This window comes from Phyllostomus discolor, chromosome 7 (assembly GCF_004126475.2).
Source record: "Phyllostomus discolor isolate MPI-MPIP mPhyDis1 chromosome 7, mPhyDis1.pri.v3, whole genome shotgun sequence".
Lineage (NCBI taxonomy): Eukaryota > Metazoa > Chordata > Mammalia > Chiroptera > Phyllostomidae > Phyllostomus > Phyllostomus discolor.
Window position 1 is genome coordinate 47,723,670 of NC_040909.2, and position 26,832 is coordinate 47,750,501.

The window sequence follows — 26,832 nt, forward strand, 5'->3', positions numbered from 1 at the left end:
TCTTACCCAGTTAGACCCAGTACCACTTTGCCATCCAGATATGAAATTCTAAGGCAATATAACCTACTCAGAGTTGCAATTAAGAAAAAAATCAACATGATGCTTTATCTGGTAATATCAAAAGAAGTAAAATAAAAGTAATTTATAACAAAATAAGGGTATTATACTTTATTATGTGAAATGCTTGTGTAAGATTATACTGTAAGACCTAATGAAGTCATTAGATGCTTGTGTCTATATTTGGAGTAAATGGATGCCACACCCCAAATGAAGACTGATACTGAAGTGCTTTGTTGGTGATTCAGGACCTGTGAGCCCTGCTGTCATTGGAGAAATGATTTTCCAAAATGGTAAACCAACAAACAACCCTTTTGGTAGGGTTCTGAACAAAACAGAAGACAACCTTCCCTTTACTTACACAGAAGTTGCATTTTTGGAAAATTCAATGTTTATTAAGACCATGCAGATACTCCTTTGTACTTATATAAAATGGGTTTAAGTTCTACATTCAAATTATCATAAGCAGGTGTTTCTCCTACCTGAATGTCCAGTGGGACATTTGAAAGTCCTACTGTGGGACACAGAACAAGTCTCCTTTGTGTGGGACTGTCCTGCCCTCATCCACTAAATGCCAGTAGGACTCCAAGCCATTGTGACAAAGTGAACAGCCCCAACTGTGCCATGCGCTCTCCTGCCCAGAGAACGCTGCTGTGGGGTCTCCTCTGGAATCCAATTCCATAGACCGTGTTTGCTGAATGTTTCTAAAACATTGATCTTTTGTTTATCATGTTTCTTACTCTGAGACTGTGCCAGTAGCTACTCAATCAGTTTGCAGGACAAGTGCAATATCCTCGCTGATGGGACAGAGTATACAGGTTCATTGGCTGGATTCAGTGCTTCAGCTGAGAGTTGAGTATTGAAATACAGTTTTTCAGGGGGTGAAAATAGCAAGCAGGACCTAGTGTTGCTCTTGGCATATTGAAAGATGTTCCTATTGCTTGTCTCACTGATGTGGCTGCACAAACCCCAAATTTTTGTGATACTTTGTTTTCTGAATTTATTAATTATTGGATAGTTTAAATATTGTTATTATTGAGAGAGTAGGAGATGTTTGGGGTCCCTCTTAAATGTATTGTGCATAATGCTCTAAGACAGTCTATGTGTAAGTTTCTTCCCCTTCCCTCCCCTTCCCTCCCCTTCCCTCCCCTTCCCTCCCTCCCCTCCCCTCCCTCCCCTCCCCTCCCCTCCCCTCCCCTCCCCTCCCTCCCTTCCTCTTCTTCTTTCTTCTTCTCTTTCTCTCACTGGAGGACATGCTTATTGATTTTAGAGAGAGGGGAAAAGAGGGAGAAAGCATCAATGTGACAGAGAAACATCTATCAGTTTCCTCTCATACACATCCTGACAGGGGACCAAACCTGCAACCCAGGCATGTGCCAGGACCAGGAATTGAATATTCGACCTTTTCCAGCCATCTGAGCCACACCAGCTAGGACTGTGTGTAAGTTTCAAATGCTCAAGATTCCACTTTCCCAGGACTGTGATGCCCTGTGTCGGGGCTCCTCTCCTGGCTACTCTCTAGTTGCCTGGAAATGCCTGTGAAGTTCAATACCTGGGTCAGCCTGGAAGACCACAGAGCATTTTGATCCATGTAATCTGATGATTATTTAATGACTTCATCATAAAATGTCCCCATGACCTTGGTGCCCAGGTGGCTCTCAATGTAGACTAATAGCTCCATGGTTGTTTAAATATAACTAAGCTGTGTTAGTTTTTTGTGCCTCAGTTTTCCCATCTGTGAATAAAGATAACAATAAGATGGCTGCTACAAGTACTATTTTTCATACATAACTACAGTTGACTCCTTGTCAAAGTTTATAATTATGCATTTATCACTGTGGCTTTTGGATCAAAGCCTGTCTCTGTCACTGGTTGTATTAATTCTGTGAAGGCAGGTATCTGATTTGCTCCCCGCTGGGTCTCCAGCACATCCCACCATCCTGTGACTAAGATGCTTTACAACTAACTCGTCACTGGATGAACGAGGGACTGACTGCAAGAGAGCTGTTGTGTAGACACCATACAGGCAGCAGGCTGGAGTCTTACTGACAACGGATAGTATGGGTTCCTTCTCTCACTTATATTCATTTAGAAAAAAGATTCCTGGGTTCTGACAGGAAAATTAATTTTCTCCCAGCCCCCAATCTGTGCGGCAAAAGCCATCCCGACCACTTGCCCCGGGGTCAGGCCGAGCCTGGCTTCGTTTGGAACTGGCAGCGTGCATCTATAGATGGGAGGTGTGCAGAGAAGCGGAGAATTCATTATAACCGGTTAGTCATCCGTGGAGATTGTAGACACTGCCCGTGGGCAGGTCGCACCTGGTGCTACTCGGGTGGGGCCTGTTCCCTGCGCCGTGCTTCAGGGTGGGAGCGAGACCGGCTCCCAGGAACCCGGGGTCCCACCCGAACTTGGAAAAAGCACCAATGCCCCCTCAGCGACCCATCTCCCCTGCGCTGTCAACTCCGAGATCAAGCCCAGCGTAGGCTGGGATAACTTTTTTCCGGGGACTGCGAAGCAGCAGAGCTGGCCTGACCTTTGCCCGACACCACCGGGCGGAAGCCGCAGTCCCTACCTATTGCTGGAAGCGGAGGACCCGGTGGCTGAAGGTGGGGTCAGGTGGAGGCAATGACCGCGGCGCGGAGGCAGGCTACTGAGGCGCAGCCGGGCGTCGGACACCCGGAGAGACCCCACGACGCTGGAGCACGCGGCCCGCCCGGGTCACTGAGTTGCGCGCTCCGCGGGTCCAGGATGACTCAGCCTCAGTAGGGTCGGTCATTAAGGCCAGCGGGCGCCAGGGCTTCACAAAGTTGCCAGTCACACCCCAGACTTCTTTCACCTCGCCCTTCGACTGCGGGCTGCCCCAGTGCGCCTCCGCCCCGGGCTAGGTTCCGAGTGGGGAGAGCGTGACCCCCGGGCCTCAGAGGAATCTGTAATTCTCAAGCCAACGGAGTCCGCTGGTCAGAAAGGACTTGGTGCCGAATTTGCCTCCCTGCCCAGCCCTGACTTCCCGGCCACCGCCACTCACTGCAGTCGCGCGGACCCGGGGCCCCAGCCGGTCAGAGTGCGATCTGCTCGGCAGCCCCGGCCCGGGTTCGGGAGCGCTTGGGCGGCCCCGCAGCTGGCGGACGCCGGGGGCCCCGCGCCCACGTGCCCGCGCCGCCCTCCGCGCTTTCTATCAGGAGGTGCTGCCGGAGGAGCCTCTGCGGGCGGCCTCACCGCGGTGCTCTCGCCAGAACCCGCTGAGCCCCGCATGTGACCCCGACCGCCGGGATGAGCCCCGGCTCCTTCTTCAGACTTTTGTCTCTTCACTCGCCCTTCTTTCTGGAAAATTACGCGGCGTGGGTGGGGGGTTGCGCTACCTTTAGGCAGTGGCAACACCTGACCCCCAGGCGCTGACCCGGACTGGGCACGCGGCGCTGGCTCGAAGCTGTAGCTGCCGAAGTGCTGGGCGCTGCGCCCGGCCCTCGGCCTCCCTCCGGCGCCCCCACCCCCACCGCAGATTTCGGACGCCAGGGCCAGGGGACGGCCCGGGGCCAGCCCGAGTCGCGTCCGCGGTGACGGACTGCGGAGTTGTAAAGAACTCAGTGGCCGCAGTGGGCCGGGCTGGGCAGGGCGCGCTCCGCCGCGGCCAAGGACACTGGAGTTTTCGAGTCCCCGCCCGCGCGGCGCCTCCCACCCTCCAGCCGCGGCCGCCGGACTCCCCGGGGCCGCCGAGGCGGGGCCGGGCGGCCGCTGCTGTAAGAGGCGCCTTTCCCTCTCTCCTCCCCCCGCCTGCCTCCCTCCCCACCTCTCTTCCCTCCCTCCTCTCCGCCCTCTTTCCCCCCAACCCCACCCGCTCCTTCCTCTGCTCCGCAAGTGAGCCCCGCGCGCGAGAGGCAGGCGGGGCGGCGCGGAGTAGGCAGTCCAGCGCGCTCGCCCACCGCTGGCTCAGCGCAGCTTTCTGCAGCCGCTCTAGTCGCTGCCGCCGGTGCGTCGGAGGGAGCCGAGTATGGCCGGGCCGGGCTCCCAGCGCCGCGCGTCCCGGGGGGCCTCGGCGCTCCTCGCCGCGGTGCTTCTCTACGCCACGCTGGGGGACGTGGTGCGCTCGGAGCAGCAGATCCCACTGTCTGTGTAAGTGTGGGCTCCTGCACCGCCCGGGGAGGAGCCGGCCGCCGGAGACCCACTGTGCTCAACCAAGTTTGGGCGCCTGCAGGTGCGGCTGGGCAGGACCTGAGGCGGGCGTCGGCCTCGCCTCCAGCACCTGCTTTCCAAGAGCGGAGCAGGAAGGCGAGGCCGGGGTGGGATCCTCTAGCCCCCACTCTCGGGTTGGCAAGTGAGACCGGGAGAGGCTCACCTCCAGTGGCAGCACCAACTTTGAAGCCTGTTTACCGAACCCAACTTCCACGGGCCGTTTATTTATCCCCATCTTTGCTATCTTCACTTCTTTTTGGGGAAGGGGGCACGGGTGGATTTCTTCCCGCTAGTATTTGCCAGGTGATGCGCATTTGGGGTGGGTAAGTTCCCAGGCAATTAGGTATTCAAATAAAACCCAGTGCTCTTTTTAGAGAGCCTTGGAGACTTTGCGCATTCTGAACTATGTGACCCGCGCCCCCCCCCCACCCCGCCACGGCCCCCTCCCGTGCTGCGCTTTGCAGTTTGGTGCTGGCAGTTTCTGTCAAGGCGCTTTTTATTTCATTTTCCCCTCCAATGTGTATCGCTGGGCTCCTTCAGCCACAACCCATGTGTGCGTTTGCGTGCGTGCTGACTGTGACACGGGTGTCAAATTTGTTTCCGTGTCCTTTCTCTCTGTAGGGTGAAGCTCTGGGCCTCGGCTTTTGGTGGGGAGATAAATCCATTGCTGCTAAGTACTCCGGCTCCCAGCTTCTGCAAAAGGTAAGGTTTCTGTGGCAGGAAGCGAGGATTTTTCCAGCACAGAAAATGGAGGCAGTTTTAGTTTTCCAAACAAACGTGAACCCCAAGCAGCATCAGTTAGCAGAGGTGTCCCTCATCCCCCGGTTTCTTGGCGCTGTGCTGTGCAGCGACTTCTCCCTCCGACCGGTTATTTTTAGATGACACTTGATTCTACACACAAAGAAAAGCAGGATACTCACTGGCACTGTCCTGGCTGGGGCTCGGAAACTGAGTGTTTCTGCACAGCTCTCCTCTCAGTGTCGGCATGGCTGTTTCAGTGTGAGAGCAGATGCTCCTCTGGCCAAAAAATGCTAACTTCATCCAAGGGGCAGAGTCAGTGCCTACTTGATGATGTCTTTCAGCCCGCCTGCACGTGAGCCTGGGGTTCAGTGTATTGGAGAAAGACGCTGCACTATTGTTTGTCATCCCTGCAGTTCTACAATCCCATTATTCCCCAATCAGCTAGACCCAGGGCTGGGATGCATTACATCATTACAGATAAGGAGAATGAATATGGTTATCTTTCCACTCAGCTGCACCGCCAGAGAATAACCTGCTTGAGAGTCTTCCACAAACTTAAGAAATTGTTCTGCGTCCATATAATCCTGGGGAGTAATGAGAATGGAAAATTGATTATTAGGCTTTTATCAGAAGCGGCATCAATTTTAATTCAAATAGACAGCATTATGCTTAAAGTCACATTGTGAAAGATATAGTCCTCTACCCTCCTCTCCAAGAGGAAAAGAAAAAATGATCTGGGAAGGAGACATTAGAAGGGTTAAAAGAATTTTAAGTTAACAAATCAAAAGGATTAATTCAAAGATCCTCTCAAAGATAGAAAACAAAATTGGCCTTGAGGGGATACTTCTCTGAAAATGGGTACAAACAGCTTAAATTGCTAAGTTAACTTTTAAGCATTTTAAAATGTGCTTTCTGGGCCAATGTAACATATGTGTTCTGCATGCTGCCTGGTAACCAAGTACGTATTTATTTATGGCATCCCACTTCAGAGAGTAGCATTTTTGGGGATAGTATATGAAACAGTTTGTCACATGAAATTTAAATATCATAATAAAACATCAGCCCACAGTAGAATGTTTATTCTAGTTTTAAAATTGCCAATAGCAATACTGTACTCTTTGAAACTGTGCGATGATTGTTCACTCAACTCCATTACTTGGGGAAGGAATTCATTGAATTATAGGCAATTGATAAAAATTTGAGGCTAGATGTGCCCTTATGGACAATGATGATTTACGTACCTGTGAACCTCCTGTCAGTTTGCAGGACTTATTTCTCTCGCTAGTATTCTTTTACCCTGGACCAGTCTGCACCCTGCTTTGGCATTTTGCCCATGTGTCAGATGTTGTATGTAAAGAGTTCTGTACTATTGCTTCTTGTATTTTTCTTATGCTTTTGAAGAGAATATTTGTATAACTGTAAAGAAATAGTTATCATCTGCATATTGTAGTTTACTTATAGCAACTCTGAAAGAATCCCTTCTGACTCTGTGACTGTTTTCTTGGTTGTCTTACATATCTTCTATCTCACATTTTGTAGGAGCACATGAAATTTGTTTTTCCTTCTCTGAAGTTAACACACACACACACACACACACACTGTACAAGGCCCCATCAACCATATTATTGGCTTCTCTATAACAGCACATTGGAAACAGCTAAAATGCATCTCATACCTTCTCATCAGCATCCTTTCTGATAGTGAATTCACAAGCCTAGCTTTGCTTTTGTTGTGTTTGCAGCTTGACAATTGTATAATTATTTCCAGCTGTTTACAGCTTTGTTGTCATTTCTTCCTGTTGCCTGGCATTTTAAAATTGATGCCGGGGAAGGTGAGGTGTTGCTTGGCATTAGATTCCAGGATAGGTGTCTGCCCCTGCTCATGGACTGCAGTCATCACCATGGAGAGCTAAGATCCTCGTGGCTTTGGCTGGCGAGGCGAGGGCTTCCATGAATGATGGGCAGGGTGTGTTAGACAACTTGGGGAGTGTTTTTGCAGTTATCTTTTGGCTGCCTTATTCCGTTGCCCCCAAATACAACTATTTTAAAAATTAGCATAGAACATTGATTTAGAGAGTTCAGAGGATGAATGAGAGAAAGATCTGAGGTGCTTAGAGTGTAGGAGGCATAACATCATTTGGAAAAGCAAGGAGATGGTTCCCTTTCTCTTGGTTTTTTTTTTTTTTCAAGTTTCTGGCTATTTGCATGAGGAATTACTCCTGTAAGTTGAGACTCTATGCAGCCTTCCGTTACATCACTGCATCTTTAACAATGAAGAAACTGTCAAAAATTACCTAGAAAACTTGAACAATGTGTTAACACTGTATTAAGAGGACTCAAAGGTGACAATACTGTGTTGCATAGGAAACTGTTATTCCATTTTTAAAGCATGAACATTTAAACTTGAATTTCAGTTAAGTAAGGTACACTGTGTGCCACTGTATAATTTTATGTACTCTATGTAGTTTCTCTAATTGAAATTTCATGTTGTGATTGATGTAGTATGTTCATTTTTAATATGGGAGTTTAGCAATTTTTGCACTAAGGCAAAAACTTTACAAAGTAGTTATTGTGAATATAAGTTAAATAATAATTGGCCACCTATTTTAATGTGTTGGAAGACAGGGAAAACTGCCATTTTGGTAACAGGTTCTTATTAGGTAATTTAATTGAAGCTAGCAGTATTATCACTGACTTCATCAACATAAATACAAATATTTAATAATGTACCTCATTGTCATGGCTTCAGAAAGAAGGCTATTTAGTACATTGTTTCTGTGTTTAATATGGCTTTTGCTAATTTACCTTATTATAATATATTAGGTATTCACTGCCAGACTTGTTTTTTTTTCCCCCTTTTGTCTTTGTTGAGTGCAGGAATAGCAACCTATTAGTTCCTTACAAAGAGGATATTTTTGATTTCATAAAATGCAGTAGTTCATGTTTTAGTAAAGTTGTATGTTTTTAGTGTAGAATGGAGGGAGGTGGGACTTGGGTGTTGGAGCTGGAGTCAGTCTCCAGAGGTTTTACAGCAGTCGCAGGACAGCGGGCCCTGGAAGGAAGGCACTGGTGTGCGGCTGCTGCGTGCCTGGACGCTGCCTTTCTTCGCTGCAGATACTGCAGGGATTCTGTTCACTTCACCCTTTATTAACTTTCTTCTTTGATGTAGTCATGCCAGGATTCAGCTGCCTCTGTCTTGTTTCATTTTCTCCAGAGAATGAGCTTTGTTTGGTTCTTTTGGGGAGGGATAGCTGCATTCCTCCTGGAACAGTGGGATTCAGTGAGAAGGGTTCTAGAAGGTCCAGTAACTGAGGTTGTTAAACTCCTGGGCTCCACACCCCTAACATTCACATGTAAAGGCATTAAACTCATGCAATTCTCATTTTGTCCTCCTTAGGGACAGTTTGGTAGGGGCTGGGTGTTTCATTCTACTTGTAGTCCTGAATTCAGGGAATGCATGTTCATGGGAATGAAGGATTCCAATTACATTTCCCAGAATTGTGATGATAAATACCCAGCAGAAATACAGGTAATGTGTGTCTCTGCCATTAATGCTAGAAAAGAATTGACATTTACCTTGGATGCTTCATGCAGCACTTCTTGGAATGCGCAACCAGGGTCTTGTGTTACCAACTATTTATTGAGAGAGGGGCTTTAATACACAAACTTGATGTCTCTTTTGACAGGACAGAGTCAGCAAAGTAAAAGGTTGATTCTTTAAGCCATTTTGATAATTATGACTTTTCTTCAATGTGGGAATCGATAGACTTTTGAATAATTAAATAGGAGTAGTCACTTGTCAGGAATTGGGTAGCAGTGCTGTGCTTCCCTTAGGAAGCCCGCTGCTCTACAGATTGCTTTTATGGAGGAGGTGCTACTTAGCTGAACATTTTTGTTGAATAAATACAGTTATTTGTCATCCTGCAAGATTAATGTATTCAACCTGTGTTGCTGATGCTTTAAGTCACGGCACCACTTCAATTACTGGGCATTTCCCAGGCAGATTATTTTTTAAAGTCTTGAAATCTCGGAAATGACAGTTTTCAATCTTTGAGGTCAGTTTATTGGTCTCATTAACCCAACTGGCAGGACATTAGCAGGGCAGGGTGAACCAGTTAGAATTCAGTTCAAGCATCTTCCCCATGCATACATCTAATTGCGTGTGTAAACTCATACACGATCACTTGCTGTCCAGAGAAAAGTTCTTTTTCTGTGGCTTTGCTCAGTTTTTATCTGAGCCTCTTTTGTTCACTTATTTTCCTTCTTTTTCTTTTCTCAAAAAATTTTTTCCCGCCAGGTATATTTCTGCTTTGCTTTTTCCCTCATTAGGGACTATATAGCTTCTGCTGCTCAGATTTACACATGCTAGTCAAAATTAAGGGGAATGAAAATATAGGCATGGTTTTCTTGTTTGAGGCAAAATTCAGATTTTTGTTCCAATGTGGTAATTAATTGTGATCAATTACTATGGGGATATCAAACTGGTTTTATTTTCTGATTTATTTTATCTTATTTACTCTAATACTAAGACACTTTTAGGCAAATGCATGAGTACCAAACCACGTAATAATCACGAAACCTGTCAGGCACAGGCAAGCACAGTCAGTGCTTCCAGTCTGGAGCAAAGATGTAGCTGTGTGTTGGGATGAACAAAACCATTGCCCTGCGTGCCTGTGGCCCTGCCAGGTATTTCACTGTCCTGTAGTTCGAAGTAAATATCCATGGAAGTGCAAGTTCAGGGTTTTAGTCTTTTTTTCTTGTTCAGTTTTTGCTTGATCCTCATGTGGTGTGTAGTGCTCCCGCTTATGTTGATCAATGAATGGCTTGGTGTGTTGGGCTCACATATAGAAGTGTACACTCTCACAGGGTTCCTTTGCTTCAGGTCTGCCATTAATCCAGATTTACCACCACATGTGCCCAGAAGTGGGCTTTTTCTCTATCCAAGCCCACGCCTCTGTGGCATTTACTTCAGCACCCCACCCTATCTTTTGCAGTCACAGTGCTTGTTGGAACAGGTTCCAGAGTTGAGAACTGCAGCAGAGACTTCCAGCAGATCGTGTGTTCCCTAGGACACTATGTTGTCACTTGGAGGTTTGCTATGGCTTAGACCAAGAAGAAAATAAAATAGATGTTGTAAATGCCAGTCTATGAATTAGCATATGAGATCACCCCCATTTTAATGTAATTTCTGTACAAGAAATGTAATGGCTTGTGTTACATCTCTGGTGACTGGAGTGATGCTTTTATGTATTGTTGAATGGGAGGAGAAGTTCCTCATACCTGGCAATGTGAATAGACTCTTCATCAGCACTCTTTGGTCCATTGAAGTTAGCTTCTCCTTTGAGGAGCAGAAGAAAGTTATTTTACAAATATAACTTTTTAAAAAATTCTCACTGAGGATATGTTTACTGATTTGAGAGATAGAGAGGAGAGGGGAGGAAGGAGAGAGAGAGAGAGAGATAGACAGACAGACAGACAGACACTGACCAGGTGCCTCCCAAACACACCCTGACTGGGGATCGATCTGGCAACCTAGGTGTGTGCCTGACTGGGAACCCAAACCGCAGTCTTTTGGTGCGCAGGTCGATCATCCAATCAATGGAACCACCCAGCCTGTGCTACAAATACAACTTTGAAAAGGGTCCACTATGTTTTCAATAAATGGTAAACATTTCAATTTCCATTTCTTTGAACAACATTCACTGGGTACTCATTCCAAGGCAGTTTAAATAAGGCACTGCATTTATAAGATGTATTTATATGTTGCATAGCTTTCTGGTTACCCCAAATTAAGATTATGAAAGTAAGTCAGAAACCATACTATTAACAGGCATTTCAGGGCCAAACTGGAAGGAAGCATTATCTCTTGACAAGAAATAGATGGCTATTTCTTCACTATGTGCACTTGATTTTGGAAAACAGTATCCTCCCAAGGTTAAAATAGCTGTTATCCATGTAAATGATCTGGACAGGCGAGTTGTGCAGGGCTGTAAATGGCTGTGGGTTCACAGAATAGACCTCTGGTTGTCTATTTTATGTGAAGCAACTGCCAGTCGATACTCATGGCTTGCACATGTCATTACCATTATACTTAATAAGTTTGTGTGTGCATGTGTATGCCAATAAAAATGGATGCTGCTCATCACAGAATCTGCCAGATGCTGCCTGCTGACAGGGAAGACTGTTCTTGTCTGCTTATGATGCTAGAGTGAGTGGCCTGAGGGAGTAAACCAAGGTGCTAGGACAGAACCAAATGACCCCAGTCTAACCCAGCATGGATTTGTCCAGCATCTGAGATTTTGCAGCAGCTGGAGAGCTGAGGATCTGCTCAGACCAGGACCAGCAGATAACACTAATTTGCGAGCACCCTGTGTGAAAGGAAAACATGGGACCCCTTGTTAAAAAATTGAGAAGACTTTCAGTATACAAAGAGCATTAGAGCAAGCAGCATGGCACACTGAGCCTGGGGAGAAACCCCCACTGCGGGAGAGGCTATCCTCGCTTTGGCTGTTTTCTGGTTTACTGAGTATACGGTCCTCTCAGCCTGCTTTAAGTATCCTGGCCACAGTTGGTCTAGGAGGCATTCTTTGCCCATCTTTTTTGTAATAGGTCAAGAGCTTGGCATAGTTTTCAGAGATGCACATCTTTGGAGATGCGAGTGTTGTTAAAGGTAAGGCCACTGGCCGAGAAGCAGTGGCATCTGTCTTCTTATGTTTTCTATAGGCAATTTCCTGAGTGGCTTGGGCAAATCACTTAAATCATAAAAGTCAGGTAGCGTTGACTTGGGAGGTTCCTGCATTCCAGGTACTATGATAAGTACTTTACATATGTCATTCCATTCATTTCCCCCTAACAACCTAGTGAGGGCAGGAACTACTGATCACCGTCAATTTACAGATTTAGCAGCCGAGGCTTATAGAAGTTAAGCAGCCTCCCCAGAGTACCAGGACTTGAGCTTCTAGTCTGTGTACCTGGCCAGGTGCTCACCTGGGGTCTCATTGTCTTTATGTGCTCTTTGACCTGAGTTCCTGTTGGAAAGAATATGAATAATACTGGCATTTCATACTACGCTGCATGGGTGATGGTTGTGAAGGTGGAATTAAAAGAGATACATCTGGGAAATTACTTCAATAAACAATTAAAGCCTGGAAGAAGCAGCTGATAGGACACGGTTTGGGAGTCCAGAACTTGGATTTGAGTCCCAGATCATGCCATTTCCTAGCTGGGTCACCTTGTAGTAACATCTCCTGAAACCGGAATTATCAAGTGGTGAAAGGGAGACCAATACAGTTTTACCCTTATAGGCTGTGGTGAGGATTAAAGTAAAGAGATGCAGAGCATCTAGCCAACAGTGCTGGTATGTAAAGAGCGTCGAACAGTCGTGAGGTGATGTTCAGGTCATGATCATTGCACACACAAATACCGACTCTTCAGGTAACCTTCATTGAGCACCTGTGGGCCCTGGGTCCACACATACACGTGGACTGAGTGTAACAAGTAATTGCATGAATGGGTGAGTGAGGTGCTGGGTGCTGGCATGTAGGAAGGTGACCCCACCTGGCACACTCATGGAGAGCAAGTATTTAATACTTCAGAGGAGGAAGTGGCGGCAGTGGACACAGCCTCCACCCAGATGTTAACTCTTCCTGTGGTCAGCTCCCTCTTTCCTGAGGGTTGGGGAGTCACCCAGAGGAAGCTTTCACCCAGAGTCTTCCTGTTACCTCCTCCCTGGCTTGTGCTGCTATGTAGGCCAAGGAGTGACTATGTCTGCTCCACTGCCCAGAGTGAAAGCCCAAAGCACCCAGCAATTTCCCCACTGTAAAAGCACATCCGGAAGCCAGCCACAGGCACGCATTAATCCAAAGGTCCTCCAGGGAAGCATTCCAGGCATTTCCTCCTCTGAGAATTCTTTTTACTAGGACTTAGGGGACACTGAACTTCTCCCAACTGGTTCCTGGAAAGCAGTGGTAGAGGCCAGCCAGGGACCACACCTCTCTGGGGCAGGCTGGTCTTTCCTCCAGTCAGGGTGCAGGGAGGTCTAGCAATGCATGGGGACCACGGTCCATCATCAGGAGGCACTGAAGGGTACCCCATGTTCCTTGACTGTCCCCATTGGCTTTGCCTGCCTCCTTTTCAGAGCTTCCTTGACATGTTTGTTGTTGTGCCTTGTCCTTTGAGCATCTGCAGCCCTCTGCTAATCTCCTTAAAGGTTTCAAATGAGTGATACTTGCCACCCTCTTTTGTGTAAACAGGAACCAGCATTTTGAAATCACGAGGGGGATGCTGTTGTAGTTGCATAACTTTTAAAAATTGTGACTGCATCAAGCCATAATAATTAGCCCTGAAAGTCTGTAAGAAGTCAGTGATGAAAGTAAACACAGTCCCACTTGGGCCTCATAGTTCAGATACCATTTTTACCTTGGTTTGCTCATCAATCAAATAGAGCTAATAAGGAAAGCCCCTGTGTCATGAGCTCTGGGAGGATGAAATGACAGAGCATGAAGTTGTTTAGAATGGTATGTGGCACATGGGAAGCTGTAGTTTACTGGATAATCTCTCATTTATAATCTCATTTCCTTACTAATGAGGAGCAAGAGGGATGCCTGGAATTTTAGTCACTTTGACCCCATGGTGAGTTCATAAAGTTAAGGGGATCTGTGCCATACACGTTTAATGTGATGGGCACGATAGAAAACGATAACATTTTTTATGTCCCTGAGGAGGTGAATCTTTTTTTTTTGCTCCCCCCCCAGTTTCCTCATCCTGCCCCTCGTACAGTAAAGATGTGCAGTTTGGGGATTCAAGTTTGTTTTTGCTATAATGCTGTGTTGTAATTTGCAAAGCAAGGTGAGAGTCAGAAACACCAGGCAGGCTTCTGGCTCTGTGTCCTGCGCCATCTATAATGCCTTTTCCATTGCATTGTGTTGAGGCAGAGGTGGAAAAATATTGTAAGAAAGAACAATATGTGTGGAAGGCAATAAATCCATTGGACGTAGATAGTCTTTGGCCACGAGTCATAACATATAGCTTTCCTCTTAGCTTCCTACCAATTTCCATTATCAGTGAAATTTCCATTACTACAACATGATTGAATCATGTACAACTAGATCAGTGGGCATAGGTTTTTGCCCCACTTGACCATAAATGATGTTTGACTTCTGGGATGGTAATGTTGAAGTTTGTATACTCTTTCTCGGCTCTGGCTGCGCTTTTGTCAGAACATTGTGCTTTTGCACATTGGCACAGAGGCACACTTTGAAGGAATCACTATCAGGCAATCATTAAAAGGTGCATAGGTGTGTGTGTGCATGCACAAGTGCACATGTGTGGTGGGCTATTTCCTTTGTTGATAAAAATTGGAAACCCCTTTAAAATCCCAGGGTCTATGTCCAAGTTCAGAAGTTTCAGAACATTAGGAGTCATCTGGTCACCCTGAAATAAGACATAATCCTCTCAAGGAAAGGGGTCATAGCTCACTAATCTTTTTAAAAAAGCCAATGATACACATTTCTCAGAACAGGAATTTCAGAATTACAGACTCATGCTGAATTTCCTACTTAAAGAGCAAGACGTTCAGGGATTTTTTTTTTTTCATGAACAAATGCCCTATGAATGACGGGAAATATATAGAGAGAGAGTTAGAGAGAAACCAGAGGATTATTGACTTTAAAGATCTTTAAAGACAGCAGGTTGGTCTTGGGAGGACAGAACTGTGGGGAGGTGAGTCTGGATCTGAGTGAGACTAGTCTGGGTTTGAATCCAGTGTTACTGCTGACTAGTCATCTGACCCTGACTAGTCAGTCACTGAACCTCAGTGTTCTTACCTGTCAAATGGGCACAGTGGTACTAACTTCTAGGGTAGAGTTGAGAAGTCTGACTGATAAGATGCACACAGGATACTTAGCCAAAAGCAGCTCCTAGGAAGTGTTTAGAAAAGATGGGCTGTTGTTGTTATGATTATTATTCCACAATAGCTGCTCCCACATACCATGACATGTTGCCGCTGAAGATAGCAGTTTGTCCAGCTGAGGAGTTAGTAGGCCATCCAGAGACCTTGCTTAGAGACCTCCTCTAAAGCTGCCCAGCACTGAGCCACATAATTGCTTCTTAGGCAGTATTCCTAATAATGATTCAGGTGCTTTATTTGTTTTTGTGTCATGTGCTTTGTTTGTACTGTTTCATTTAATTCCTCACAGCTACTTCTGAGGTTGGTTCTGCACATTTTAGATGTGCAGAAATGAAGATAGAGAATGTGACTTTGCCCACGGCTGCCCAGCTCCAGGTGGCAAAGACAGGTTTGGAGCCTGAGCCACATGAATGCTGGTCAGGTGCCTGGGCTGAGCTGGGATCCGAGGAAGAGCATCTGGGTATTCCCTAAAACCAGCAGTTCCCCCTGCTTTCCTTATAGCCTGGTGTTGGCTCATCAGGGCTGTTGTTGGAAACTTCCTCCTGCTCTTAATTCTTTCCCTAACTGAACTCTTAGTCTTGTTTGGGTACACTGTCATTGTTTTCTTAATACAGAATTAAAAGGGGCAACAGCTGGACTGAGGGGAGGCCCCAGTAAGCCCTTGTAGCTTTTTATAGCTCCCTCTTTTATGATAATAAAGTTATGCTGCTGATCTTTTGGTTTCCTTGTGGGTCAGTTTATTAGGTTTGACTCTTACGAAGCCTTTCTGAGAATCTCATTGAATTCAGTTAAATTTCCCTTTGTATATTTCCCTTTATGATAATGGATGGTCCTATGGAAGAGCCAGCTTGGGCTCTGGGACCCTGGGACAAGACAGATCTGGTTTTAAGATCCAGTGTGGCCTTTGTTCAACCAGGTCTCAGGTTCCTTATCTGTCAAATAGGGTCATGGTGAGGATTCACTCTGTTGACATGTAAGAGTCTTAGCACAGAACTAAACATTTGGGAAGTGCCTAGTAAATTTTAATTCCTTGGCCTTTGTTATCTTCATTCTTTTTCTTTGTGTCCTGGATGTTTGATGATGCTTATTTTTCTTTTCCCCTTAGGGAAGCCAGTTCTGTTTTCTGTATGACTGACAGGTAGCTTGAAGGCCACCGCCCTTGGACTCTACAGGGTCAGTTTTATTTTGCATGGAATGAATCTGGCAGATCCATCCCTGCCCTTGGCAGGTCTGGGGATGTGTGATAGGCTGAGGACCCCCTTATCTTTTTTAGTAAGGGGGTATTGAGAAGGAGGCAGGTAGGCTAGACCTTAAATTCCCCGAGGGCAAGCTTGCTCTTTCAGATAGGAGAGGGTTTTCCTTTGGCCCTTAGCACAGAGCTGTCTCTGGGGTGGGTTTCAGGGGTTGTTGTGGAATGCATAAATGTACAGATAAACAAAGGGAGGGCTGAGGGGAGTCTTTTCCTGGTGCTCACATGCTGGTGATGAGAATAAGAATGCTGCTGAGCACTGGGCAAGAGCTAGGTCCTTCACATCCCTTTCTTCATTTATTCTCAAAAACTGGGTTTTATGAGTCCCTAGCATCAGGCGTGGATGCTGCAAAAAAGTCAGAGACTGCCTGCCTCCCAGCTATAGCAATTGAGTTCTGAAGCCCTGCAGGCAGATCCCTTGCCCACAGCCCTCTGGGTGCCAGCAGGGACTGCCAGACAGCCTAGCCAGCTGGTCCCAGCCAGCGACCCCCTCTCACCCCTGGGAGCATCCCAGTCTATCTCACTCAGCACCCTGAAAACACGGCCAAGTCTCTCCCAGAAGCCTCCCAGCAGGGCTTTGGGGTCCTGGTGCCTCTGCAGTGCCAAGCCCAGCAGCTGCCGCGGGAGCACCGCAGTGCTGGGCGGGTGCACGAGGAGCACCAAGCGAGACTGATGGGGCCGCGCAGCCGCCACCATCAACCTGGGGGAGGCAACTCAGCACAGGCAATTAGGGAGCTGCTGCAGCTAATTCCATGGATCACTCCAAAGCCACATTCCCAGTGACATTAGAGAGAAATGTGGATTTTAATTTCTATCCCCTTCACCTTCTTGTTGGGCAGTTACTGTTACCTGGCTTTCTCTGAGGCCCTGCCCAGGTCAAGATGTTGCATGTTGCTTGCTGAGAATGATTTCACCTTCTCAGTGCGGCTTCCTTTTATTTTATGTTATTTATTTTTTACACCACTGAGACTGGGTTTCTGAGTCTGTGCACTGCAGGCAACTGGAGCTGCTGCTTCGTCTGTTGCTCATACCTGCAGCATCCACAGAGCAGTGCTACCACTCCCGAGTGACATCCTGGCTGCACCTTGTGTGGCTCTGTCTGACAGCTCCCTGTAGGAGGAGACCTTGTGAGAGGCCATAAATCGAGTTTGGGTTTATTTGCATTTGCATTTGTGTCCTGCAGGTGCAATTTGCCCTCTCTCTTCCCCAGACCCAGTCTTGGGATCTGCTGAAAGCCTGCACTGAGCACAGCCCCTCTGAGATGAGGGTGAACAGCTGGCTGAGAAGTGGGAATTAAATTATATGGATTTAATGGGGGGTGGTTCTGCCAAAAGACATTTAGCTCCAGCCCCCATTCCTCGCAGTATCAAACCTAACAGAGTATTGCATTTGAGACTTTTGGAGGATTCTTGCATTCAGCTTCTCCCTGGGACATTAATCTACAGGGGCCAAGAGGCTTCCAGGGTGAATTTTGCTGTGGAGCATCTTGTGTCCTATCTCATACCCAGAATTTTCCATGTGATCTCATTACTGACCAGAATCCTATGCCCACCTTCTGCTTTCCTGATGAACCTGACTGCTACTCAGAAGGGGATGAGAGGATCCCTCAGCTGTAGAAGATCCTCCTGAGAACCAGCCCTTCCTCCTGTGGGTTGCTGGGGCGGGGTGGTGGCATGCCCCAGATGTCATAGTAAATCAGGAATGCTAGCCCAGGTTGCGCATGGAGCCCACAGAGGAGGGAAGGAAGGCACCATGTCAGAGGCCAGAGAGAGGCAGCATCCAGCCTCCTGTCCCTCTGCCCAGTTCCATGCCATCAAAGCTCCCCTGTGCTGGATAGCACAAGAAACTGGTTTGCCACCTTTACTTTGATTAATCTTATTTAAGCCTGAATTTTACCTATAGACACATGTCACCTCAATGTTTCTCTTTTAACGGACAAATATTTGTCCCAGTGTGTCTTTAGGGAACATTCCTGTTATTAACATGGTCTACATAAGTGAAGCTAGTAGGAGACCAGAACAATTAGTCAAAAGTTTATTCAGTGTGGATAAACCCCATCTGGAACCAGAGGACTCAACTTTCTCTTTTTGTATGATAGAGGATCAGTGACCAAATGCTTCATTTTGTGTAGAATATTATGATTGGGAAAAATCTTTTAGCTTTTCTAACAGGCTTATAAGGACACATTTGCTTATTAACCTGATGTTGGAAATATTTCTTGATTCTTCCCAGCTTTCTTCCTGCTCAACAGGCACCCTATGAATACTCAATGAGGTGCGCAGAGCGTGTTGGGTGCCGGAATCCCTTGCTGCTGTGGCTACCTTCTCATCCCCAACTGGGATGCTTCAGTGAGAGCACACTTCTCGCAGTCCCCAAGCACATCGGGCTGTGTCACACCTCTGTGCCTGGCCCATGCTATTCTCACTCTTTACACTACCATCCTCCTGTCCTTGTCTGGCTGCTGAGCCCTGATTCTAGAGGATGCCAGACTTTAGCATTGGAAATATCACTGGGAGGAGCTTGTTTAATGCATAATTCAGGGTCCATCCCAAAAGAGTCAGACTCAGTAAGCCTGGCTCCGGGCTTAGGAACCTGCATTCTAACAAACTTCTGAGGTGATTCCGATGTCAGTGGAACATGGACATGCCTTGAGAAATGTTTATATCCAGCAGCTGGAAGGCTGCTGGCTTCCCCTAAAGAGACCAGTAATTCCCTCTGTTTTTTGTTGGGGGGAAATTGTGCACATCTTCCCATCATGGTTTGCTTAATTAAGTATCTGTGTTGTGAGAAGTCTGGCTATCCTGGACTAGAGGCTGTGGCTGCTTGGCCTCTGAGCCCAGCCTGACACTGGCACTGAGCACAGCCTTCCTCCGTGTACCTGGTGTGAATGGAGCTTTTCTTCTGCCATAAAAGGGGGCTTTGGAACAAGTCGGCATTTTATCTGTTAAGTCAGAAGGTACCCAGGAGCATGTCATGTTGCTGAAGCAGTTTATTTAGAAATCACTGAGCAGACTTGAAGTGGCCATTCTCCAATTGTGAGATGGAGAGGAATTTATTGACTTGTCACCCATGGCTTTTCTTCTTACCAAATAAGTTACAGGGACCTGTGGTTACTAACCTTTTAACAGAAATTGTTTGGTGAACATCAGTATGAAAGATGCCATCTGCTTCCCCATGAAAGACTGCTCCAAATCTCCCTGGGACAAGAGCTGCTCCCCGAAGGGTCTATCGGGCACAAACTGCATTTTTTCCACATTAGTGGCTTTCAAACTTTCTTGACCATGGCACCACAGTAAGAAATATGTGGTCATTGCAACCCACTGCACACCAACTTCACATGCAAACTGCACACAACTTCACATGCAAACTGCACACAACTTTACATGCAAAACTTGCATGTAAAATGCAAGTTTTATGGAACATCACTTAGCCTTATTCTCTGTAATGCAGTCTGGTCTGATCTACTTGATTGTACTCTTTTATACTCCTGTTCTGTTTATTCTATTCTATTCTATTCATTATTATATTGGAAGACTGGCTATGGACAACAAATTGATCTCATTAAACTAATAAATTTGTTAATAAAAAAAGGTGCTCTACTGTTGCTAGGGTAGATTATAGGTTGGTTCAATTTATTATGGGAACTACAGCATGATCTTTGAGACTGAAGCTGTGTTTCCCCCCAATAATAATGATAGGTGGAGATAGCTAACATTTATCAGCTAGTCACAGCTTAAGTTCTCTGTATAATTTTTTTTTCACCTTCTCCACAATCCCAAGAGATAGGTGCTCTGATGGCCCCATTTTTATAGGTGGAGGAAACTTAGGTTCAGGGAGGTGAAGTGTCTTACCTAAGGTCACATAGCTAATAAGTGCTGACATTGGTTTATTAACTCAGGGCTGTCTGACTGTGAGCCTATACGTCTAACTTAGTGTTTGCATTTGCCTCTTCCTGTTGCCAGCAGCCACTTTAGTTGGTCCCAAATGTTACCACTGGGCTGCTACCATGGACAGTATGGGGCTGACCTGATAGGGATCAATGTGAGGAGTGTGAGAGAAAGGGAGGAGCATGGAAGAGGGAAGTTTGGCAAGCATAGGGTGAGCAGGGGTCAAACATCTGATATTACATTTAGCACTTACAGAATTTTACAGCGAGTTTTTACATCTGTGTTATATTGGCCACCTCCTCTTAGTGCACTGATAGTGTCTGGTGTTTGTTACTGTACCTGCTAGGCAGTTACTTGTTTTCTCATCTCTTTCTCTGACCAGGGTCATCATGGCACATGCAGGACCTGGCCGAGGGGATGCCTCATGAGTGTTTCATTAATGATGGAGTACATGAAGACATCCTTTACTTTAATCCTCACAACTAGGGCAGCAAGTAGTAGTCCATCCTAGTATTGTAGAAATGGGGATCACGATTGTGAAGCTAGTGATGGAAGAGCCAGATGAAGGAACAGCCCTAGATGCAATATGACTATTATGTTCTATTTGTTTTTTGAAGATTAATGTGGTTATCCTACCTCCTCCTAAGAATCATTTTCCTATATCTAGATATGGGTTTCACTGAGTTTGGTTCCTAGTATCTTTCTTTTGGTTGTTTAGGTGTGATGTGGCTGGACCAGAAGGTCATAGGGTTAGAGAGGACAAGGTCTTGCCTGGGAATCTGGGGTCTATCTTCCAGCTTTGACTCTGACACACTTCTCCCTGGGCCTGCCTGCCACAGAACAGAGCTCCAAGGATCCTCAGTGCTGAGACTCAGTCTAGTTCAGAGGACGACAGGGTCTACCTCATCTCCTAGTCTGCTCCACCATGAGTTGGGTGACACTCTTTCTATTTAGTGCCGGTGGCCACATACTCTACCAACATCTCTTGCCCTGGCTTCTGTCTGCACTAGGTACCTGCTGGGGTATGGGGAGGTGCAGGATACTATTGGCCTTATCTCAGGAATGTGGTAGGGGCAGCAACTCACACCAGAGCAAATTCTGTGGAAGACAAGGCAGATGTAGCTGAATGGCCAAGAAAAAACAGGGTAGCACCGTTGTTGGAGGAGGCAGAAATGGACATCCCATCTCAGTAAATTTTCCTTTACACTTTTGCTAGTGTTATTTCCCAGGAATTGCCTTGTTCTCAGTTGTGTTGGGGAATGGAGTCATCTTTGAATATAAAAGGCAAAAATAAAAGGGACTAAATATTTGACATATGATGAAGTTCTGTGATATTTAGACAGTGAGTAAATTGGTATTTATATAACCTGATATATTCATTTCCCCTGATCCACCCTCCCTTGAATGTTGACTTAATAACATGCATGACTGAATCATGTTAATTGCTTTAAACTGCCAAATTAAAAGAAAAAAGCCAGCATTCATTCAACAAGTGTGCTGTGTTCTTCCCTGGCTAGAGCCAGGAAAGAACTGTAGTCCCTTGGGAGAGGGAAGGCAGCTCAGGAAAGGGGAGCTGTACATCCCAAGATTACCAGCTAGTTGGGCCAGACATAAGCCGTGGAGCTGAGGGTTAAGCTCATGGCACCTGGCAGTGAATAGTGTACTGTGTATAGTATATAGTCTTGAGCAGCTACTTAACTTCTTATTTTACATTTTCCTTTTTTGAGTGATCCCTATCTCACTGGACTGTTGCAAAGATGAAATTAGATCATGAATCTAAACTTTAGCTCAGTGCCTGGCAGTCATAGGAATTCAGTGAATGGCAGCAACTGAGGCTTTAATTCTCATCATCTTTTAAGTAACGTACACACCCTCTGATATATTGCCTCATCCAGAGGCTGTCAGCCCCCCAGAGCAAGACCTTTGGCTTGCTCATTGTTCTACTTTTGGCTCCCATTATTACCTCTGTCAGTAAATATTTGCGGAATGAGTGAAAGGGTGCAAGGAATGAATGAACTTTAGAGGCTGAGAAAGCTGAGGCTCAAAGAGGTCGGCCAGATTGTTAAAGGACAGGACAGAGGCTCATGCCAGGTCTCCTCGGTCGGTCCCCAGCCATGGCCATCAGCTGGTAGGGGCTCATTGGCTCCTCTTTTTAGTGTTACCAAAATTCCTGGGAGGAAGACCATCTGTCCCCTGCGATCTGAAGGTTAAATGTGTGTGTGCACGCACATGTGCACTTGTGCATGCACTGTCCGGGATGGCATCCCAGGGACACGGGTCGTGTTATATGTAGCGTTTGATTGCTTAGAAACTAATGATTTGGTCAGTTTTTATTCTGGGGAGAAATGACAGACTGGGAACCTTTCTTTCTTTTGGAAAAAAAATGCTCGCTATGAGCTCTTATATTCCGAATTGCGGAGTCCCACCAGGATGATGAAGTAGCCCATTCCCATTAAGGCCCCATTCGAGGTGCTTTTTGTGGGACTTGGTGAAGAAAGCTTTTCCTTCTGTGCCTCTGTGTAGGTTGTCTTTCTCTTGTGTGTTGCAGTGGGGATTTAAACTTCCCTGCTCACTGCAAAACTCCTCAGACTCCAATTTCAATGGGCTATGTAGCTTCACTGTTTATACTCTTTTTCAGGTCTATTTTGCAGACAAGATTTCTGGGTTAAGTGAGGAAGAGAAAGAACAACAGAGGGGCTGAAGAGTGAAGAGGAGCACTTTCTGTTCTTTTTTTAAAAAAAGTCCTTGAATTAAGCCTTTGAATAGTGCAGTCTAGCTTTGAGAGATGATGGCTGTTCTTACTTTGCATCTTATGTAGCAGGTTTCAGTCCAGGATGTTAATTTACATCAATAACACATTTCTTTTTACATTTCTTTGTGGAAGGAGGAGATGGAGAGTATCTCCACAGGGAATATCACTGCCTTAGACCAGGGCTGGACCCTGGCAGAAGCACAAGAAAGTAGTGTGAACGTGATGATTTCTTTCATTTATTCATCACTCATTCATTCATTCATCATTCAACAAACATTTTGCATCTTGCTACTCTGTTCCAGGTGTTGTGGTGGCTTTGGGGGTTTACAAACCAGCAAAATAAGACACAGTCCTACATTCTCATGGAGATTACAACTTAGTGAAAGAATCAGGCATTTTCAAAGAATTAGACCAAGTCATGCAAGTCCCTCTGTGGGACCTGCTCTGGTCCAGGGTCAGAGGAAGCTTTGTAAAGAGGATGAATTTCAGCTGAGACCTGGGGGATGGTAGGAATTAATACGACAGAGAAGTAGAAGAAGGGACCCTGGATTCTTTGTGATGCTTCCTCAGCCATTCTGCCCCAGCTCTACCCTCACCATCCAACCTGGGCCAATGCTTCAGCTCCTTCTGTGAGTCTAGGTTCCCAAGCTCACCCATACTTTCTTCTCAGCCTTTGCTTCCCTTGTTCCCACTGCCCTAAAGGACCCCCTCATCCTTGGAACTTCCTGTGGAATTCTCAGTCTTCATGCCTGGTACTCTAATTCATGAAGTAGCCTTGAACATCTGCCCTCTGTTACTACTGCCTTTGGGAAGCCTTTCCCAGTCTCTGTCCTCTTTTGCACCTCCTGTGCAGTCATCCTAGTTGATCTTGGTTTCTAATTACTGTGGTACTATCATCAGGTCTTTCTCTCAATTCCACAAGCTTTCTGAGGCCCTCCTTATCTTTTTCATTTTTGTTTTCATGGAGGCTTCCTAGGGCAAAGCCTTGTGATGATGTTGTTGTTGTTGTTGATGATGATGATAAAAACATGCTGGTGCTTGTTGAACATTTACCATAAGCCAGATAACATTTAAAACACCTAATACATATAACTTACTTAATCTTCACAACAACCCCTGTGAACAACTTCTCTATTATTATCCATAGGTAATGAAGAAGAAACTGAGGCATAGAGACTATCAATTAACTTTTCCAAAGTCACTTGGCTAGGAGGTGACAGAGCCAGGATACCAGCTTGGGCACGGTGACTCCAGTGCCTGTAGCCAGTGCACCACACTTTCTTCCTAGCATGGCCTGCATCTGTTGAGTTGTATATGTGAAATGATTGCGCTAGTTAGTGACAGGTACAACACACCCTTCTTCCAGAGTGTGCACAAGTGTAGCAACCCCGGACAATAAAGCAGTAACTCGCTAACACTGTTCTCTAGATACCATGTGAGGTAGGGTCATGACTAGGTTTCTGTTGTTTCAAAATTTGTTCCCACCATGGGAAGTAGGAGCAAGGTTGATGCCTGCCTTGGTCATGCCAGCAGCCCTGCTGCTCTGACCAGATTCTTTTTCCCTAGTTGCTTTTCTTCCCGGGATTGAGGAAGGCCTTAGACCAGTCCAAGTTGTGTGGGTGACTCTTCCACAGTAGAAATGCTGGTTTCATTATTACAGGTGCAAATTCTTTGCATGACCAAAGAGCTTCAAAAGCTTCCAGAGACTAGAACTTCCTTCACTGCAATGTTCAAGCATAGATGCTGGATGAAATAATAAATGAGATAAACTATAGCACTTTAAATTGTGAAGTATTGTCTATTTGTTGTGGAAATTTTTGGCAATACAGATAAAAAGGTAATAAAAACAACTACTCTTCCGACCTTGTTACTGTTAATATTTTGGTGTATTTCGTTACAACATCTTTACTTTGAATGCATTTCTGTATACATTATGCATATATATACATATTTATTTTACATAAATGGTATCATGTACCAACTATTTTATAAAGGCAAGATGTTTAGAGTGAATTCAGGCAGTGGATTTAAGGGACCACTTAAATTTTTTTCCTACAAAATAAAATTCATTCTATTTGAAAATTGGAAAGTACTGAATAACATGATAAGAAAAAAATTATTCCTAACCTTACAGTATGAGAATAACCACAATAACATTTTCCTGCATTTCTTTTGCACTGCTTAAAATTAGAATTGGACTGTACATATGAACTTACTTTGCTTTTCCCCCTAACTTCCTGGTATGAACATGTGTTTCCTTATAATTTAGTATTCTTCAAGATGTTGTGTTTTCTGGCAATCAGACATTTCACCACACGGGTGTGGTGCAGCTGCTGTGGCCTTCCCTCGATGTCAGGAATAAGCACTGATGCCTGGGTTTCCCCACAGCGTAAACAGTGCTTCGGCAAACATTCCTCTGTCTCTGCTGGTTCCAGAATTCCTGATTGTGTCCCTCAGAGCCATCCTTGTAGGAGAAGGGGCTGCCAGAGGGTCCATGCTTGCTGCTGTGTGTGCATGTGCACGCATGTATGCATGCTCATTTGTCCTCTTTGTTTCTCTCCCATGGCCCCCAGTTGTGTTCTATGGTCTACGGCTTAGGCTCACCTGACAGCATTGGTTGGACTAGACTTGTTTTTCCTTACATGTGCTAGACAGTCGACACAGGGCTCAAAGCGAGGCTCTGGGGTCAGGCATACCTGGACTCACATCCTGGTTCTGTTCGCTTATAGGATGTGTGGACCTGAACAAGCTGTTCAACTGTTTGGCACTTTAGTTTACTGAGAGAAAAATTCTATTTACTTATGGAGTTATTATGAAGATTAAGTGAATAATATATGTCAGGTGCTTAGCACTGAACACATAGTAAAGTCTCAGTAGTGGCAAATGTTCATTTTATTGTTTATTATACTCTTCAGCCTTTAGGACTATAGGAATTTGCTTCATTTTTAAAACTACTACTATTCATATGAATAGAGCTTTAAAACAGTCCTAGAGATCAGTTGTGTGTTTTAGCTACCGTCTGTGAGGTTTAGAGAGAGGTCCTAGGGTGCTGGATGTCATTTAGTGTGTCGAGCATCCTGCACCAGTTTATAGGATCCCCAGAAGAGTCTGGGATTTCAGATTGGCTTCTATCCTAAAAGACTGACTTTAAAAAGATAGACCATGATCTAAGGAGTGCAGGCTGCCTCTGTTACCTCCCAGATGCAGTGGTTTCAGCAGTCAAATAAATGAAGGATAATAGTAATAGTAGGAATTAACAACAACTCATTATCAAATGGAGTACACTGCCAATTATGTAGTGGTATTAAAATCCCAGAGTAAATGGAGATATTTGCAGATGTGACTTGCGCTGCACACAACATCGATAGGCCAGAGGGTAGTATTTTGATAATAACAGCACCCAGGATGCTTATACATGGACTTCTGAAATGTGGATGCAAACTAGAATTGTTTATTGCTAGCTTGAAAAACATGGGCTCCAGACACTGCAAAGAATATAATTACATTTTGTCTTTCAGGGTAGTGTACCTTTATTCACTTAATATCACTAAAATGTATAGAAAGAAGAGGAGTGATTCTAGGTGCTTTCTGAATGCTGAGTGGTTGGAAACAGCGGAGCCTGGATCTGCCACTGAATATCTCCAAGGTCCAGGAGGTTCTTTGGGGAAGGGATGGACAGAATAGACCAACGGAACATGGGCAGGGGTTGGGGAAACTGGACTTCTCTGTGGGCCAGAGAGGGTGAGGCTGGAGTGTGTGATGGTTGGTACGCATTCACGTCTGTTGGTCACCACGTGGCTGTGGGGAGATGGAGAGTGGCCTGGTATGACAAGGTGACGATAGTGTCCCTTCAGATGGTCCCTTTTCGTGAGTGAGCTCCATGCACCACAGTGCCCTCCTTGTATACAACAGGGCCTCAGAGAATGACCATGGAAGGTGGTGTCTGTCTTTAGATAAATCACTGAATCTCTGAGCCTTGTATCCCTTATCTCAAGAAAGGAGCTGCTATGGAGATGAAGTGACTCAAGCTGATACTTTGTAAGTTGCCCTTGGGGGACTGAGCCCTCGAT

At 45.7% G+C, this 26,832-nt stretch overlaps 1 protein-coding gene across 1 annotated transcript in view; it reads left to right on the forward strand.

Annotated features, from left to right (window-relative positions):
* The first annotated feature begins 3,917 nt into the window (after nt 1-3,917).
* CACNA2D3 (calcium voltage-gated channel auxiliary subunit alpha2delta 3) overlaps nt 3,918-26,832 on the forward strand; it is an 867,352-nt gene continuing 844,437 nt past the window's right edge. The window contains 3 exon segments of the mRNA XM_028518873.2: nt 3,918-4,167; nt 4,849-4,880; nt 4,883-4,929. Of these exon segments, the coding sequence (XP_028374674.1) occupies nt 4,046-4,167; nt 4,849-4,880; nt 4,883-4,929 (201 nt within the window). The 5' untranslated portion in view covers nt 3,918-4,045.